The sequence below is a fragment of the Ceratosolen solmsi genome, unplaced genomic scaffold (assembly GCF_000503995.2).
Source record: "Ceratosolen solmsi marchali unplaced genomic scaffold, CerSol_1.0 scaffold29, whole genome shotgun sequence".
Taxonomy (NCBI): Eukaryota; Metazoa; Arthropoda; class Insecta; order Hymenoptera; family Agaonidae; genus Ceratosolen; species Ceratosolen solmsi.
In genome coordinates, this window is record NW_011948417.1 from 650,806 (window position 1) to 669,439 (window position 18,634).

General features: G+C 29.1%; 2 protein-coding genes across 3 annotated transcripts; both read left to right on the forward strand.

Moving 5' to 3' along the window:
- The first annotated feature begins 6,074 nt into the window (after nucleotides 1–6,074).
- On the forward strand, nucleotides 6,075–8,846 carry LOC105359577 (cell death-inducing p53-target protein 1). The gene is made up of 4 exons (XM_011496195.1): nucleotides 6,075–6,606; nucleotides 7,321–7,453; nucleotides 7,873–8,029; nucleotides 8,464–8,846. The coding sequence occupies exons 1-4, from the start codon at nucleotides 6,604–6,606 to the stop codon at nucleotides 8,567–8,569; spliced, it is 399 nt and encodes a 132-aa protein (XP_011494497.1). The 5' UTR covers nucleotides 6,075–6,603; the 3' UTR covers nucleotides 8,570–8,846.
- A 2,610-nt stretch (nucleotides 8,847–11,456) lies between these two features.
- Nucleotides 11,457–17,949, forward strand: LOC105359580 (pyruvate dehydrogenase phosphatase regulatory subunit, mitochondrial). Of its 2 annotated transcripts, XM_011496200.1 has the most exons (15): nucleotides 11,523–11,569; nucleotides 11,658–11,763; nucleotides 12,058–12,270; nucleotides 13,043–13,206; nucleotides 13,284–13,447; nucleotides 13,881–14,064; nucleotides 14,138–14,343; nucleotides 14,552–14,864; nucleotides 15,492–15,649; nucleotides 15,735–15,883; nucleotides 16,019–16,226; nucleotides 16,684–16,773; nucleotides 16,865–17,044; nucleotides 17,363–17,563; nucleotides 17,693–17,949. In XM_011496200.1, exons 2-15 carry the CDS (start codon nucleotides 11,690–11,692, stop codon nucleotides 17,891–17,893), a joined length of 2,505 nt encoding a protein of 834 aa, XP_011494502.1. In that variant the 5' UTR covers nucleotides 11,523–11,569; nucleotides 11,658–11,689; the 3' UTR covers nucleotides 17,894–17,949. The 2 variants fall into 2 exon arrangements, with proteins under 2 accessions (XP_011494500.1, XP_011494502.1); XM_011496198.1 differs by having other exon boundaries at nucleotides 11,457–11,763.
- The last annotated feature ends 685 nt before the right edge of the window (nucleotides 17,950–18,634 follow it).

Sequence of the window (18,634 nt, forward strand, 5' to 3'; positions counted from 1 at the left end):
GCCCCTTCCTGACAGACTTCCGTAAAACCTGTCGATCTTGACGTCACGGATATTGCTGCTCATGACCGGTGTGCCTAGCGTAATCCGACGTCAGCTTACGAATGCGTGCTCCGTGCACTCACGTTCATACCTGCATTCTATATATATGCACACGAGCGCGCGCACACGCAAAAGTGCATGCATCCATACATATATATATATATATATATATATATATATATATATTTACATATATAAATATAGCGATGGTGTTGATTGCACTATTGATTGCGGGCGATAATTTCTTTCTTCTTCTTCTTCTTCTTCTTATCATTGTTATTATTCTTTTTTTTTTTCTTCTTTCCTTTTGTTTTTCTTTTTATTTACTTTTTTTTTTTTTTTTTTAAATGCAGCGTCAGACGAACCTATGTAAAAACAAGGTCGAATTTTTAATAATAACCGCGCGAATGGTCGTGAGTAATTTAGTCGACAATGCCTCTTGGCGACTTTTCCTCCCATTTATTTCATTAGAGCTTTAATGAGTTGTGTCTCGCATATAAAGACGAGCAGTTAACCCGTGATTTATTTATTTATTTATTTATTTATTTTTTTTTTTTGTATTTCGTTGGATTAATTTGTAATAGGGAACTTTTTTTTTATCCTCTTTCTTTTCCCCCCGTATATATGCCGTCAATGATTATTTCGTCCTATTGACAATACTTTTAAGAGCTTTACATAAATGCATTTGAATAAATTAATTGGGACCGAATTCTCGCGCTCGAAATTGTCGTGCTATTTTCAAATTAACGGACAATTTCATTCACGAATCTTTGTAATTATCGGCTCATTTAACTCAACCAATATATTTCTTTGTCCGATTACACTAATGATGCACGAAAAATTGTCTTATTTACAAAATTTATTTTATAATTGGAAAACTTTAAGGCGCCCGTGCGCGCGCGAACACATAGAAACCTATAAAGCCAAACATACCTAAGTGCACGAACAGAATAGAGTATATTTTTAAAAAATTACTTTCGTAAATGTTATCTTATTTTAATTCGAAATCTAAGTATATTATCTAAGCATATAGTTGTCGTCGTTTAAATTATTATTTAAAAAGTCTGTGTGTCGATGGTTAAAAGTGAATTTGATATATATTTATTATCGGGGTATTTTTTTTATCCAATTTATCGCAAAAGTGACGCGTGATTTTACTCTTATTATCTTAAAAATTCAAAAAGCAGATAAATGTTAATGAAAGAAGATTGCTTTCTCACAAAGAATGATAATGATAATCAACGCACACGCGTGTTATATTAAGAAACGGCGAATTTTCTGAAATTTACTTAAGATATAAGTCTACGCTGAATATTGATTTCTTCGAGTTTATTGAAAGAATAAGTCAAAATTGCCTAAATTGTCTTTATAAAGGGACGAGTCTCATTTTTCTGTTTTTTCTGTTTTTTTTTTTTTTTTTTTTTTTTTTTTTTTTTTTGCTGATTTGATCTGCTTGGTCATTGTATTTAAAATTTACATAATAAGAGTGACAAATGGGAAGTATACAAAGGTAAGAAAAAGGTTAAGTTTCCGTTTGAGCGTTGAACGTATTTAATCGGAATAATTATCGAGTAAGTAATGTTAGTCAATCTTCATATATATATATTTTACCTAAATTGTGTAAAAAAAAAAAAAAAAACTCTCTCTTTCTAATAGTCATCCTTATGCTCGTATTAAATGTCAAAATCTGTCAAATTTTGGAAATTAATTATTAAAGCGTTTTAAACTCGTGAAATCGTAATCGTTTATATTTCCATAACAAGTGCATTAGTTAATAAGTAATACTTATTTTTTTTATCGTTACTGTAGTTATATTTTTATAAACGATTAATAATATTATAAGCGAGAACGAAGGCAATCGTGTTTAAAATTTTTACAGTTAAAAAAAATAATGATTTTGAAAATTAATCATTATTATCATGGGAATAATTTTCGTTTCTACACCAATTGTATAAAATATCTTTACGAATAATATTTTCATGAGAAAAACTCATCAATTATTATGAAATTAATTACTCATTAATTATTAATTGCTATTAAATTAATAATTAATATAAAAAGTAATTTGTAACATTTATAATTAGCATTTTAGAGCCGATAAAAATGAAGTTTTCAAATTTGAAAATCTATTTCGCGATTCGTTCATCGGGGAGCCAAAGCTGAAAATGGAGATCAACGATGTTTATGGACAGACTTGAAAACGATTTAAACTTCCTTGGTCTACTGTTATTAGTCGCCAATCCAAAAATGGCTACACTTGTAATAGAATTGTACGGGCATTTTAATGTTAACTTAAAGGAAAGGAAAATTAAACGTTTAATTGGAATGCAAAGCATTTCATTTAATGGCCTTCTAGTGCAAATTAAAAAGTCCTCGCTAAAACGTCAGTAAGTACTTAGACGTTAATATCTATTACCTTAGTTCCGAATAAAACATATTAACCCTTCGATATTATTATTATTATTATTGTTGTTGTTGTTGTTGTTGTTATTATTATTATTATTATTATTATTGTTGTTGTTGGTATTATTATTATTATTATTATTATTATTATTATTACAAGCAGCTACATTTGATAATATCGAAATATAAAAAGAAAATGCAGTCTTTATTTAATTATATATGGACTGCTATTATTTATCTAGGAAAAATTAATTTTGCTTTTTTACGCATTAATAAACTAGACGAGTCTTTCTGCACATTTTTTTTTAAAAGATATTTCAAAACTTTTATCGAAATGTTTTGTAACTTTTTACTTTGATATTCAATAAGAGGTGGTCAATTTGGAAATTTTGAAAATTTAAAGATCGATTTAGTAACGCCAATTTACTAGATAATTGAGATACTGTTTACTTCCATAATATCGTATATAATGATGTACATGTACAAGTACGTCGATGTAAGCTCATTTGTCTTATAACAAAGGGTAAGTGAAGTAATATAGTATATGTTAAATTCCTTAAAACCGATACGATCGAACGCATCAAAATCAGATTATAAGTACCATTAAAGCGTCAAGTATTTAAGCTTCGATCAAGCTTCTTAGTTTAATGCATTCTAGATAAAGCTTTTTTAAGTTACTATTATAAGGATAGAACGATTTCTTTTAACACAAGTTACCTCAAATATAATTTTATTTTATAATATATTTTTTTATTATATTTATATAGATAGATTCGTTGAAAAAACGGCAATAATAAGTTCATTACATAAAGCGTTTGAAAATCCATAAATCATTGCTTGGATTGCGTTGACCGGCCTTAAAAGATCGCATATTATTTTTACAATCCTTAAAAAATTTAATTATGGATGTTAGAATTATTTTGACCTCAAAAAATATAGAAGTTTTGACAATTAATTTCAAGTTTATTTTATATCTATTACAATTCTTATAGTAGAAAAGCGTATTAAAATGGAGATTTTATATCTATCTTATCTAAAGGTCAATTAAAAAATTACATATAAGATAAAATTGATTATTGTATTATAAAATGATAGATGAAAATGAGAAGTATTAATAATTAATATTAATAAATAAAAATATATTGATAAAACATAATTGAAACGGGATATTGATAATTTTATCTACTATGTTTGAGTTATTAATTTTCTTTTACAGTGAGTTTGCATAACATGCTTAACGATTAGCCTCAAATTCACGTTTACAAGATAAATAAGAAAAATCAAATGATTTCTTGTTATTTGATTGAATTCTTTAATGAAAATACAAAAATAGGGATTAGTTTTTTTTTTTTTTTTTATTTTTTTTATTTTTTTTTTTTTTTATTGGAATAGAAGGCCATTATAAATATCGTACTCGTAAAAAAGTTTATACAAAAGATAAAAAGTCTTTAAGGTAGTCTTAATAATATTACTTTAAATAATTTTTTACAATAATAATTATTTGACAATAATAATTATTTGACAATAATAATACAATAGTTTGTCTTAATATGCTTGTGGAAAATATATAGATATTTTGTAAGATAAAAATTTATCATAAAAAGAATTCTAATTTTGTAATTATCTTCGTCTTATCGAGAGACGTATAAAGTCATTGTAAATCGTCGGGATTTAAGAGTAAATTAGCCCAGCGTGAAAATCAGCAAGCAATCCGCTTCTAAACTATGAGACATGGAGTTGATCTTTGCATTACCATTATTAGATCCATGATTGCTCGCATGCAAATTTGTAGTAGCGATAATCACAACGACAGTGCACGCATTCGTCTTTGAAAAGAATTTTCAAAAAGAATTTTTTCCGTTCTCCTACTCAGAATCAACCTTTTCCTTGACAAATTTCTATCTTTCCATCCTTGCTGCTCTAAAATCACTTTCAAATGTGCCAGCGTCATTCGCTAGCTTCATGAAAAATCTTGCTACGTTCACTTATGAAGAAAAACCCTATACGCTAGTCTCGCATCCAGGCTCTTTCCATCATGGTGTGTCTATGTGCCAGTAGCAAGTAATTTTTGGTTTTTCGAATGTACGTCAGTGAGTATTAACTTTTGTTGATTCGGCTAGCAACTTTGGACTACTGTTTGCTGTGGCTGTTTATCATTTCGGAGGCCGTATTTCATTCGCAATATGCACTGAGATACACAATCACGATACAGAGAGAGAGAGAGGGGGGGGGGGATTATTAGGCAAATATTCAAATTTAAGATTCAATGCACTGTTATAATTGTTATTGAGATGAGTTTTTTTTTATCATTTTATAAAATATTTATAATATATATATACATATATATATATATATATATATATACATATATGTGTGTGTGTGTGTGTGTGTGTGTGTGTGCGCGCGCGCGCGCGCGCGCGTGTGTGTATGTGGCATATAACACACTGAATATGTATGTCATAACAAGAGTATCGATATCTATAAATTTTTTTTTTCTAAATATCTACAAATTTTTCCTCTCGATATCTACAAATCTTCATTCTTATCGGCATCTTCCGTTATTTTTGTTTACATATTGTAAAAGATTAGGGTATATTCGTTCTTTATAAAAGCTTTGCGTCAATATGAATGTATTCGAGGCTTCATTAAATTTGTCGTTATCATTTATCAATCTCTCCTCGACATTATATTATATTTTCTTTTTAGAAAATATCAAGCATTAGTTACCTTTAACACAAAGGCTTCTTTATTTATTTAAATTATAGCGCGTTAAGCTACAAATTCGTATTGTACGATCAGAAGTTTGCCGTTCTGAGTCATACAAGAGACTATTAAAGGTAGTCGACTTAACCACTTCCACGTGCGCTCTTATTTTATATTTCAAATCTCGTAAGTATTCGTAAATAACAATAGTGTTTCGTAATTCGAGCCTATTCTCGTTTCTCAATCCCTTTATTGCGACGTCGATCGGCCTCTCTCCTCCTCCCCCCACCCCGCCCCTCGTTCCCAACGAACAATATCGCGGTGCTCCGCGGACTCGGAAAATCTCAAACGGGATCCCACGGGATGTCCAAATATCGTTCTTCGTTCCCGGATCATCGAGTGGCGATTTAAAGTCGTCTCGACAACGCCTTTCTCACTCGGCGACATAAATTTGCGCAGCCAGGGACGGAGTTCGGGCGCACGTCGCGCTTCCTCGTGCCACTCTTTTACGCGCATACGTGTTTCGCTACTCGCGGCTCGTGTGCGCTGTCCGCAGGCGTCCACCCGTCGTCAGCTGTGTTTTTATTGCGTGCCTTTCCAAACAATAATACAACAGTACGCACGAACAAGTAGCGAAGGAATTTACTCTTCCGTACTTACTATCCTATAAAGCAATAGCCAATGTTTAACGCGACTCTCCGCTATTTAGTGCAATTCATCTTACGATCGGGGAAAGTCGGCTGCTGCTGCTGCTGCTGCTGCTGCTGCTGCTGAGGTCACGGCGCTCGAATCGGTTACAACTTTATAATAACCAGCAATAACGTAGTAAGCGTGACGTGTCGCGAGACAAAAAAAAAAAAAAAAAAAAAAAAAAAAAAAAAAAAAAAAAAAAAAAAAAAAAAAAAAAAAAAAAAAAAAAGGGGAAACAAAAAAAAACAAGAAAAAGACAAATATAGGGATAAGCCAGTTGTGATTAATAGGAGGATCGAGTGAAATCGTGTGTCGCACGGTGGCTCTATTTTATTCATACTTTTTAGGAAGAGAACAGGCGAAGAAGGTAGGATAATATGCAGAACCATAAACACTATCCGATTATCGAATTAATCGATCGTCGTACGGAAAATTATATATTTACATAATAGCAGCTACCTCCGTAGTTTCCTCTAATATCCTTCGCTTCGCCCACACGCAAAATCGTTGATTACCGTCATTAACCTTACGTACGCTTACACGATATCTCGTAGTTTGATTTCAAATTGCTGCTGCTTTACTTCTAGTGCTACTTCAATTACTCCTATTACTCTACTATTGTTATTGTACTGCTACTGTTGTTGTCACTAGTGTTACTACGCTTTTAGACAAAAAGAACAAACGTGTCAACATAGGATTATATAGCGAGAGAAACTTTCGCAATTGCGTCACAGATATTTTTGGAAATTTTAATTAATACTAACTTTTATGGTAATGTGAACGGTAAAGCGAATTTTATTTTTATTATTATCCATATGTAATTAACGCCCAAGGTCATGATATTTTATTTATTTATGTTATTATTGTAAACTGCTTTTGATGATGTACATTGATTTATAAGCTCAATATTTATGCTTTATTGATGAAGCTTTTTCTAACCATCCTGCTCTAACTTAACATTTAATCATTATTTATGTAACGTTTATACATACTATTTACTTATATAATCTATGTAAATGGTAAATCAATTATATATAAATTTTTCAAATGCAATGTTAAAAATGTGCCCGGTCGCTGGTGCTGAGGTATTTAAGGCTTAAGCGATTAACTCATCGTCTTGATTGAAATTCGTAAATTTCGCTTGTTTAAAGACGTGTAAAAAAGTAAGCAACAACGCCGTATTTTTGTTTCTTTTTCTTTTGTATTGAAAAAGTCAGCATTAAGACGCTCTTAATTTTCTTAATAGAGTTAAACAAAAAATGTAGCAAAAGTGCCTATTATAGTGCCTATTAAATATTGTTTAAATACTTAGATAAAATATTTACTTTATATTTTTCGCTCTTATTTCCTCTTTTATTTTGCCTTTCATTAATTTAACAACACAGAATGATACAAATTTAATTATCACTAAAATAGCAAAAACTCGTAGTACCTATTATGCAATTACACACTTTGTAATAACCTTACAAAATTGTTCTGTCGCAGGAAGCTATAAATAATACCATGAATAAAAATGGACCACCACCTCCGTACGATCAACCTCCATTGGCACCGCCTAGTTACTCCCAGTGTGTGGGTGGCGTACCGCCGGCAAGTCCATTTACACCAGCTGAAACATGTAAATGTCAATTAGTAACAATCGCGTTTAAATATTGATGATCGTTATTGGAATTAGCAGTAGCTAATTATTGGATGCGATACTTATGTATTTATTAATATTATGTTATTGTGTAAAGTTAAATTTCTATTCAATTTCTATTAAATTCTATTAAATATCTATTCGATTCGTATTTAAACTACTAATAACAAATAGAGTTTTGTCAACATAGGGATATCGATCAAGTCGTATGATATATTACAAAATCCATCGTACTACCTAAATTATGCATTATGTTAACCATTTCACTTAATTATAGTTTTGATTAAAATATTGATCAAAGTGGGCAACAAATTATTTTTCTTAATTCTTCTCCGTGCATCCATTTGAATAGATCATTAATTTCTAACTACATCCATTAAAATATTTTCCATGTACAGATGTAAGTGGACCTACAATAGTAACAACGATTGTACCTCTCGGTCCTGACTCTACCCATACAATATGCTCACACTGTTATGCTGAAATAGATACGGCAACGAGAACCGAACCTGGAATGATAGCATATATTTCAGGATTTATAATTGCGTTACTGGGGTACGTATTACATTTATCGATTGTATAGTGAAAATTAGTATTTATCGCTTAAATTAGCATGAAATATTTTTAAATTCGTTGAATAGAAAAGTTTAATTATAATATAAATACCGTATGTAGCTAAAATCCTTTTCATTTTAATCCGTACAGAAGTTGTTTTACTTATAATAATATTTCCATTATTATGATAATGTTGCGATTAAAGTGAAAAAATTGTTATTTAGCTTTATCCGAATTACTTATATATTTTTTATTTGTCTCTAGCAATTAGCTATAAGCAATAATTTCAATTTAACGAGGTTTGAAATTTTCTTTTTTATGTTTTACTCACTCTGAAAATTTAATCGCAAAACTAATGTGCTCTAATTTAATTTCGTATAAGATCATTAATTTTCCATGACATAAAAGTATGATTAATAAAATATTGATTTCAGCTGTTGGGCAGGCTGCTGTTTGATACCGTGCTGTATCGATGAATGTATGGATGTGCATCATACATGCCCAAATTGTAAAGCTTATCTTGGTCGTCATAGAAGATAGGCAAATCGAAATTATACGGATATTTTGTCAACATGGTATTTGTTGATGTTTTGCTGGAGCGCTTGGATGCATGTGCACATTTACAGAAAAGCTTAGTTTCCTCCATTTCTCTTCGAATGTAAATCAAATTTTTGTCAATCATATTTTGCACTAAAAACATTCCTAATGTACAAGATTATCACATTATTATGAGATACTTGTAATATCGAGAATATTGGAAATTTTACATAAAAAAAGAAAAGAATTCAATTTTAATGTTGGATCTCGCATAATATAATACAACAATTTTTTACTAGTTTTGAACTAAAATTTCTATAAATTTATACAATACAAATACTATGGATAAAAAGACATTTTTCTCATCGTTACGTTCTCTTGCAAATATCTAAAGAATTAAAATTGTACATTGCTCAAATCAATTTCAAATGGAACATATCATTAGTTATTCTGGTATTTAGATGATTAAAAGTTTTCAAACAAAAGTCTCACAAGAGTGTTACATACATAAATAAGAGTAGCTTTAAAATATTGTTTAAATACTTAGATAAAATATTTACTTTATATTTTTCGCTCTTATTTCCTCTTTTATTTTGCCTTTCATTAATTTAACAACACAGAATGATACAAATTTAATTATCACTAAAATAGCAAAAACTCGTAGTACCTGCCAATGATACTTAAATTATAAATATAAATTAATACCAGACACTTAAGCGAGGTAGTATCTAATATACTATCCAGTTACATTAAATATACTTTATTTGAAAGTACTTTTTTCAAATACTCTATTAATCAATATCAATAGAGAATCTTTTGATATGTTAAAAAATAATTCAACACAAATAACTCTCTATCATGTATTATTTATCGAGAGTCATTTATCATTTTCAAATGAATGTTAAAGATTCTTCTGTTTGTTTATATAATGTTTGTCTAGAAATTTATTCTTTTTATGTTTTCAAATTTTACTTTTATTATTAGACACATTTTGTTGTTTTTTTTTATATTACAATAATTTAAATTATAATTTCTGTGTAATCTTATATTTCATTGATACTAACATATTATTGAGAATCGAATCAAGCTTATTTTCTACCATAAAACTGATAATTGTTTTCATAAGCAACTAGTAATTTTGTATATTGTTGTTATCAGACGAAACTTTTGTAAGAATTAATTAAAATCAGAATAGAAGATAAGAGGAATGAATAGAGTTCAATGAAATACAGTGAACAATTTACGACATTGATAAATAAATATATATTTGTAAATAATTAACTGCTCAACATTTTTTCTAATGTTTTTAATTTGTCAGTCGAATTTAAAATATTTACAACCATCAATCATTTCGTTTTCTGATACAAAGTAACGTTCGATTGTAAAGTCTCAAAATAAGCATACGCAATGTTGCACATATATTGAATTAAGTACTTTTCTATTTATTAGTGCATCTGCAATTAGTTGTAGAATCAATGGATTCGCACTATTCCACAGCACTAAATGCAAATTATGTATATTTGTAAGTTAATTTAGTCACCTTACACTGTAAAAATTTTTGTATTAAATTTATTTTTAATACAGATATTAAAATTAAAGTATTAAATTTTATATTGTTATAATTTATAGCATACTATAATTTATTTACTTTATACCAAAGATTACAAACTTGATTCTAATTAAACCGATAAAGCAAAAATTTTTACCGTGTACTCTATGCCTTAATAAAAATTAATTGTCTTTTTTGCTTAGGTGCCGCATAACATTTCTTAATATACTAAGAATTTTCAAATAAATTTTTATAAATCCTTTACGAGAATTTTAAAGCAATAATCGTCATAAAATTTCTAAAGGCTATTGGCACCCTATTGTATCAAGTGAATTTTAATAGTCTTGTACAGGAATTTTTGTATTAAATATATATATATATATATATTATTGTTAATAATATAAACATTAAAGTATTAAAAATTATTATATATTAGTAATGTATTAATTTGTCATTGTGTAAGAGTAGTTTAAGGCAATAATATTTTTACTAATTTATTTGTAATGTTTTGAAAAATTAATAATTTCATGTTATTTTAAGTAATAAAAAATTATATTTGTTTTAAATTATTTTCATAAAACTTTATCCTTCACAATCCTCATACGTTAAAAGTATTTAATTTTATATCTTTTTTTTTTTTGTATACTTACTCAAAGGTAATTGTTTAAATTATTAAAAATTGACTTAGACTAACTTAATTTATTGAATAAAAAAATTAATTATGTGCATTTATATTTTTAAAATTTTACATCCGGTTTTTATACGATTTATTTCATCAGCTGATGCAGGTCATAACCTTAAAAGACTTTTTATAAAAGACACTTTTTTACTTAAAAACTTAATTTTTATTAAAAAGAAAATTGTTATCTTGCCAGTTAAATATTATATATAATATATATTAACGATGTGTGTGCTTTTGTTATTAAAGTGAATATTATTGGTCGAAGGAACCATTAGTTATTATTTGTACATGTGATGATATTTGATTAATATATTATGAAACGAATTCGTTGTAAAAATTAAATATAAATTTAATGAAACAGTTACTATATAAAGTGATTCGGTTCAGAAAATAAATAACTGTAGTCTAAATGTATGGCCGCTTATATCTATGTAAATATATTAAAATGTAAATTAATTTATTATTTGATAATAATGAATAACGTATATAATGTTTATTTATTAATTAATTTATTTTTCATTTTCAGCTGTATACGAACAATTTAAAAACAGGTGTAGCACAACGCGCGCGCGCGCGCATTGGAACGCACGCACTCGAACGCATATGCATATATATATATATATATATATATATATGCATGCATATATGTATATAGAAATCATGGAAATTGAATAACCAGAAGTTAATAAAGATGTGGCAAAAATCTGGAATTTATTGCAGACGATTTTTATCAAAGAAAAACAAATTACTAAATATAAATAACAAAGTTATTGTAAGAACAAATTCTTCGTCCCCTATAAAGTCTGAGCCAATTTGGCCAATAAATTTATCATTTATAAATTATGAAAAAATTCCATCAGAAGCTGATATTGTGATATGTGGTGGTGGTGTAATGGGAGCCGCTGTGGCATATCATCTTGCTTTGGCCGGTTGTGGGGAACAGACAGTTCTCATCGAAAGCTGCAGGTAAGGAAGTTAAGCTCCTATAGAAAATAGTTCTTTTGACACTTTGAATTACTTATAATATTGATTAATCAATTAATTACTTAATTAATATTTTATAAATAAGGGACAAGAAGCTTTTATCTTCTATTTGTTTTTTATTTTTGTTTGGTATACCAAATGACAACGAATATAACTAACTTATTGCGAAGGAAAATGAAATGTTTAACGTCTTTATAGTATAAGAAAGAATTAAATTATATCCTTTTAACGATATTAAAAGGAGGCTTAAGTTTATTTGAGTTTGTCTACGTATAGAATAGGCGAAGGTACGACATGGCATTCATCGGGTCTTGTAGGTGCTTTCAAGCCCTCTATGTCGCAAGTAAAATTAGCCCAAGATAGTATAGCTTTATATAAGGAACTTGAAAAGAAGGGCCTGTTAACTGGATGGAAACAATGCGGCAGTCTGTCATTAGCAAGGACGAGAGATCGTATGACATTATTCAGAAGAATGAAAGCCCAATCTGTGTAAATATTAATTAATTACTTGCTTAGCTTACTTATAAGAGTTATATTTGAAAGTAACAAGATACATCAAATTAGAAAGAAGACTACGGATAATCTAATTTAATAACTTTGCGAATAACATGAATTTTTACAGTAATTATGGACCTCATTTTTTATTGAATTAGTACATTTAAAATAATAGGTAAATGTATTTACATATTTTTTCATTAATTTCTAGAAAAATAGAATAAAATAAAAAATTGCATTAATTAATAGGGAAGCTGCTTGATAAACATTAAATTTTCAACACTTAAAATTTAAAAATTCAATCTTTGTTAAAGCGTTTATTCGCAAGAATTTGTTAGTTTATTAAATTTAAGTGTACTTAAAAAGTTTTTTCACTCAATTATCATTGAATGGACCAAGGATTTACAAAGTTTAAATTATATTTTATGTATTGTAAATCGTGTATTTTTCTATTTATTAATATTTTTTTTTTTTTCTTTTTCTTTTTTTTTTTTTTTTTATTATTTTTAATTAAAATACCATTTATTTTGAAAGATATGTATAGTACGGAATTAATAAATCAAATGTCCAATCGAATGTCTAATAAGTTAAATGTTAATTCGTCCCTTTGATATTTGAACGTTAAATTTCAATATAAGGGTTTTCTAGCATGGCTTATGATAATATAATAACTAAATAATTTGTTGATATTTATTAAAATTATATTGAATAATAATGCACAGTAAATTTAAACAACGTACAATAAAATTTCACAACGTTCCTCCAGATGTCTTAATACCGAATGTCATCTAGTCACACCAGAAGAAATTAAAGAACTCTGTCCATTGTTAAAAGTGGATGATCTTAATGGTGGTCTTTGGATCCCCGGCGATGGTGTCGCGGATCCTTATCAAATATGTTTAACACTAATGGGAGAGGCTATTAAAAAAGGTTTTTATTAATTAAAAAAAAAAATTATACATTTCTTAAGCAAATTATTGTTGAATTCAATCATTGTATTGTTTTAGGAGTAAGGGTGTATCAAAATTGTAAATTAACAAAAGTCATAAGCACAAATAATACAGTAGAAGGAGTTGAAACTACGAGGGGAAAGATAAAGTGTAAATATTTTGTAAATTGTACTGGATTTTGGGCGCGCAACGTAGGAAAATTAAGCGAACCTTATGTTAAAGTTAGTAAAAGTGTTTTTTTTTTTTTTACAATTGACATTTTACAATCACCTCATAACCCTTAACGTTTTTATAATTGCATTTGCTTAACTGTTGTAAAAGAGTGAAATTTACATGGAAAATTAAATATGTATTTATTTATTTATTGTTGTTGTTTTTTTTTTTTTTTTTTTTTTTTTTTTTTTTTAAACTTTCTAGTCTCGTTGAGTTGTATTATTAGATTGGTAAGCAAAAATTGCATTGAAATTATAGAGTATGAAATAAAAAGTAAAATACAATTTCAAATGATAGGATATTTATTCCGATATGTTAAAATTTCAATTGAAATGCTCATAGAATTAATTTTACCAAGCATATACTAGCAATTATGAAACTTGTAGTTTACAAATTATTACGAACTAAACTCTATTGAATTAAATAGAAATATTTCTCTAGGTTCCACTTCATCCCGTGGAACATTATTATCTTCACACACAGCAGATTCCTAATTTAGATCCAATGACTCCAGTAGTTAGAGATTTAGATGGGCATATATATTTCCGAGAGAATGGAGGATGTATATTGGCTGGAGGTTTTGAGCCAATAAGTAAACCTGTTTTTGAAGACGGCGTCATACCAGGTACGTGCCTATATAATCACTTACATTTTGGTAATTTACAGATTGGTGAACAATGGATGAAAAATTTTTTTAGAAAATCCAAAAGATCGCAATTTACCCCCTGATTGGGATCAGTTTCACATTTTATTTGAGCAAATGCTTCACAGAATACCGAATCTTCAAAATGCGACATTGAAAATGTTATGCAATGGTCCAGAAGCATTTTCACCCGATTGTAAATGGATAGTTGGCGAATCGCCGGAAATCAGGCATTACTTTGTTGCAACTGGAATGAAAACGGTATTTTCCTCCCAAAGCACTCACTCTTTATTACACATATTTATCATGCCAATTACGCTGTCCAGTGTTATCCAATTAAAATTGAACTAAGACTTTCACTTATATTAACAACATTGGCATTATTGAGAGAGAGAGAGAGAGAGAGAGTGAAAGAAACAATCGACGAAAAATCGACGAAAGAGAGGTTGAATTTGAAAATTCTTTATAGGTAGGGATATCGGCGGCCGGTGGAGTTGGACGAACAACCGCCGAGCTGATAACTAAGGGCTTAGCCTCCTTAGATTATTACGAATTAGATGTCAGTCGTTTCATTGGACTTCATAACAATCGTAAATTTTTACGCGATCGCGTAAAGGAGGTGCCGGGAAGGCATTATGCTTTGCAATATCCAAATCATGAATTTAAAACTGGCAGGAACTTGAGAATGTCACCGATTTATCCGAAGTTAAGGAAAGCCGGAGCTGTATTTGGACAAGTAATGGGCTATGAACGACCGAGTTGGTTTCAGCTTGACAACGAAGGTATTAAACATTTCTTGATAATAGTAACATCTATTTTATATATATATATATATATATATATATAGTTTCGTAGTCTACATTTATCATAATAATAAAGTCTAAATGTCATTTTGTTGATAACGATTCGGCATAAAAGCATGTGCTTTGTTACTACATTAGATTGTATTTTAATTATTTTAATTTGTCATAAATGCGTAAGCTTCTATCGTCTCAACGTTGTCCATTACGTCTATTATGCTATGAATTGATATTGATAGATGAATTCCTGAACGTTGACAATATTGAAAGTACAATTATTACGAGAACTCTTTTTGCAAAGAATCAAATTAATTCGAAGAAGTTTTAAAGTTTAAAGAAATAAGCAAATATAATCGTGAGTTCAGATTAAACTAGAAGCATCGGACATAATTATACTTTTTAAAATCAATTTTATGTGTGCATTATACTACTTAAGTTTAATCCAATTAAATTATATATTCGTTAAAATGTACTTCGACTTAACGTGGCTAAATAATATTGCAAATTATGTGATTGTGTGTTACATGCTTATATAACCGATAGTATTTAATATTGAGAAAAAAAATTAATACATCTTATAAGGCTTATTATTATAAGCTTTTAAATTAGATTTAGATCCAGTAGATGGATGGCAGAAATATAAAATTGCATATACCAATACATTTGGTAAGCCTCCGTGGTTTCCTTACGTTGCAAAGGAATATGCTGCTTGTCGAGAAACAATAGGTCTGAGTGATTATTCGTCCTTTACGAAACTTGATATATGGGTAAGAGTTGGCCATTTTATCACAAAATATAACGATTATTATGAAAATCTATAGCCGAGCTTGACTTTGGGCTTATTTTTACCAGTCAAATGGATTGGAAGTGGTGGATTATTTGCAATATTTATGCTCTAATGACGTGGACGTACCCGTTGGAAGTATCATTCATACGGGAATGCAAAATCATCGGGGTGGTTATGAGAACGACTGTAGCTTAGCTCGGATGGCCCCCAACTAGTAAGTATTAAGAGTGAATTAATTAATTATTTATTTATTTATTTATTTGAAGCTACTTGCTAAATTTATTTTCAAATTGGCTAAGGCAAATATTTTTATGCTTTCTATTTGACAAATGCGTGTGCGATTTTACAGCTTCATGATGATAGCCCCAACTATTCAACAAACTCGTTGCAAATATTGGTTAAAACGACATTTGCCAGCTGACGGCTCCGTAGCTTTCTCCGATGTCACTTCAGCGTACACCGCCATATGTATTATGGGTCCTGCAACCAGACATTTGCTCTCTGAATTAACGGATACGGATGTGCACCCAAAGAACTTTCCCTTCTTCACGTTCAAGGTACAGTGCAAACGATTAAATCCATCGGAGCTTATCGAATATTGGGCAGAATTAATGATTAATTTTTGTTTATTTGAAAGGCCAATACATTCGAGGGAAATCCTATTAGCTTATTTAGCTATTATTAATATTTGCGCTATAAATAGCAAGTGATTTTACGGTCTTTTGTACGGTCATTTAAATAATCAATTTGAATATTAAATCGAGCTATTTTGCGACTTTACAAGAATTTGTCGCAAGACGATAAATTTATATTAAATTGCCAATTATTTTATCGAGATATTACGATTTTATAGGATTGATATCAATGAACGTAGACTTTTGTATTTTCATACTTTCATTTCAATCTATTCCTTATGACAATTTCTTTCTTTTCATATATATATATATATATATATATAAACTGTTGATTTTTTTTTTTTTTTTTTTTTTTTTTTAAAAATTTTTTTTTTTGTAGGAGTTGGATGTTGGCTTGGCTAATGGAATAAGAACTATGAATTTGACTCACACTGGAGAGCTTGGATATGTGCTTTACATCCCCAACGAAGTAATATAATTTAAAGTTCATTTATTTATCAGTCTATGGTATTTTAAAAATTGAGATAATCAAGGCCAAGTATATTGTATCTTGTTTTCAGTTTGCTCTTCACGTTTATACGCGATTAATAGAAGCCGGTGAAAAATATCAAATAAGGCATGCTGGCTATTATGCCACACGTGCCTTGAGAGTTGAAAAATTCTATGCTTTTTGGGGACAAGATTTGGATACCTTTACAACCCCTTTGGAATGCGGTCGAACATGGAGGGTGAAATTTGAAGTTAGTAGTTAAATTATAAGAGAAATTAGAATTTATTTAATTGCAAAAGATATAATAGAGGAATATAATTAAATCGTCAGAGCTTTTCTGTTAATTAATATTCCTCTATCCACTTCGATCTCTGATGGCTGACGTTCTTTTTGTTAAAATAATTGTCATTTACCGTGAAATTTTTTAATTACCTTGTTCTATCGACTCCTTTGTTTAATCAACACTTTAATGAATATACATGAATTAAAGAGTCAAGCTAAAGAAGATCAAATCGTGTAATGTAACTAATCATCGGAATTATTGATCATTTTAAACGCCATTTTGTAGAAAGGAGTGGACTTTATTGGCAAGGAAGCTCTTCTAAAGCAAAGAGATCAAGGCGTAACCAGGCAATACATTCAACTCCTTTTGAACGATCACGATCCTGACATCGACACGTGGTGTTGGGGTGGTGAGCCTATATACAGAAACGGAAAATACTCTGGAATGACAACTACAACCGGATATGGATTTACTTTTAAAAAACAAGTAAGAGCCTCCTTCCCACGAAATAAGAAAAAATTAGCAGCCAAATTCTTTGGTATCTCATAAGATATCATATTTAACGATTAAACGTAGACATCTTGTAATGAGAATTATTGCTTCTTGTTGTCACAGGTGTGCTTAGGTTTCATTCAAAATTTAGACTCCAAGGGCGTCCCTCAACGCGTAACGAATCAATATATTCTCGCTGGAGATTATGAAGTGGACGTAGCCGGGATAAGATTCCATGCAAAGTGTCACTTACACAGTCCAAATCTGCCGACGAAATTCCCGGATAAAGAAAGAGACTCGTACCACGCAACTCGCGATAAATGAAATATCCAATTGGAAATTAGGCTTATTTAAACCGTACGAGTTATAACACTTTCTCCCCGTAAAACTTTATGATTATTATAAATAATGTAAAGTGTATTATTTAATTTTTTTTTTTTTTTTTTTTCAAATTGATCAATCAAATTTGCAAAACTATACATTTTAATTTTAATCTTACTCAAAATCAAAATATTGTAAAATTTATAAATTGTATACGATGTATAATAGGTGTATGCCACTTAAAAATACACTTCAATAATCAAATGAATTTATCATTTTTATTATTTATTTTATAAACGCCAAAACAAAAAAAAAAAAAAAACAAAAAAAACGAAAGAATTAAATAGTTCATTCGACTTTTACGTATAGATGTTTTAAGAGAGGACGAACCGTAATTAATTTATAGATATTTTTATAAAAAAATTTCCTTTGCTATATTTAATATAAATTATGTTCTTATAATTAATTTGGTCCTTATTATTTTCATGATACAGTTTCAAAAATTTTGTCCCGTTTAATGTTTATGAGAAAACAATACGCTTTAAATAATATTCTTACGATGTCGCAAGTTTTGGACAAAATAATACCAACAGCTAATTGTTTCAAGAGTATTTTTCATTCTTTTATAGGCAATGCGATTTTCGTATTTTTTTCTTTCTTTTCTTTTTTGTTTTGTTCATATACTTTCGAATCTCTAATACAATTATTTATTCTATGGGATTCGTTTAATTAGAAGTATTTTCA

Excerpts from the sequence above, each read along its gene's own strand:
- LOC105359577 (XM_011496195.1), top strand. Across the intron at positions 7,454-7,872 it reads ATTTACACCAGCTGAAACAT|ATGTAAGTGGACCTACAATA; the intron begins GTAAATGTCAAT and ends TTCCATGTACAG. Across the intron at positions 8,030-8,463 it reads TTTATAATTGCGTTACTGGG|CTGTTGGGCAGGCTGCTGTT; the intron begins GTACGTATTACA and ends TATTGATTTCAG.
- LOC105359580 (XM_011496198.1), top strand. The coding sequence starts at position 11,489 with ATGTGGCAAAAATCTGGAATTTATTGCAGACGATTTTTATCAAAGAAA. Across the intron at positions 11,764-12,057 it reads GTTCTCATCGAAAGCTGCAG|AATAGGCGAAGGTACGACAT; the intron begins GTAAGGAAGTTA and ends GTCTACGTATAG. Across the intron at positions 13,207-13,283 it reads GGGAGAGGCTATTAAAAAAG|GAGTAAGGGTGTATCAAAAT; the intron begins GTTTTTATTAAT and ends GTATTGTTTTAG.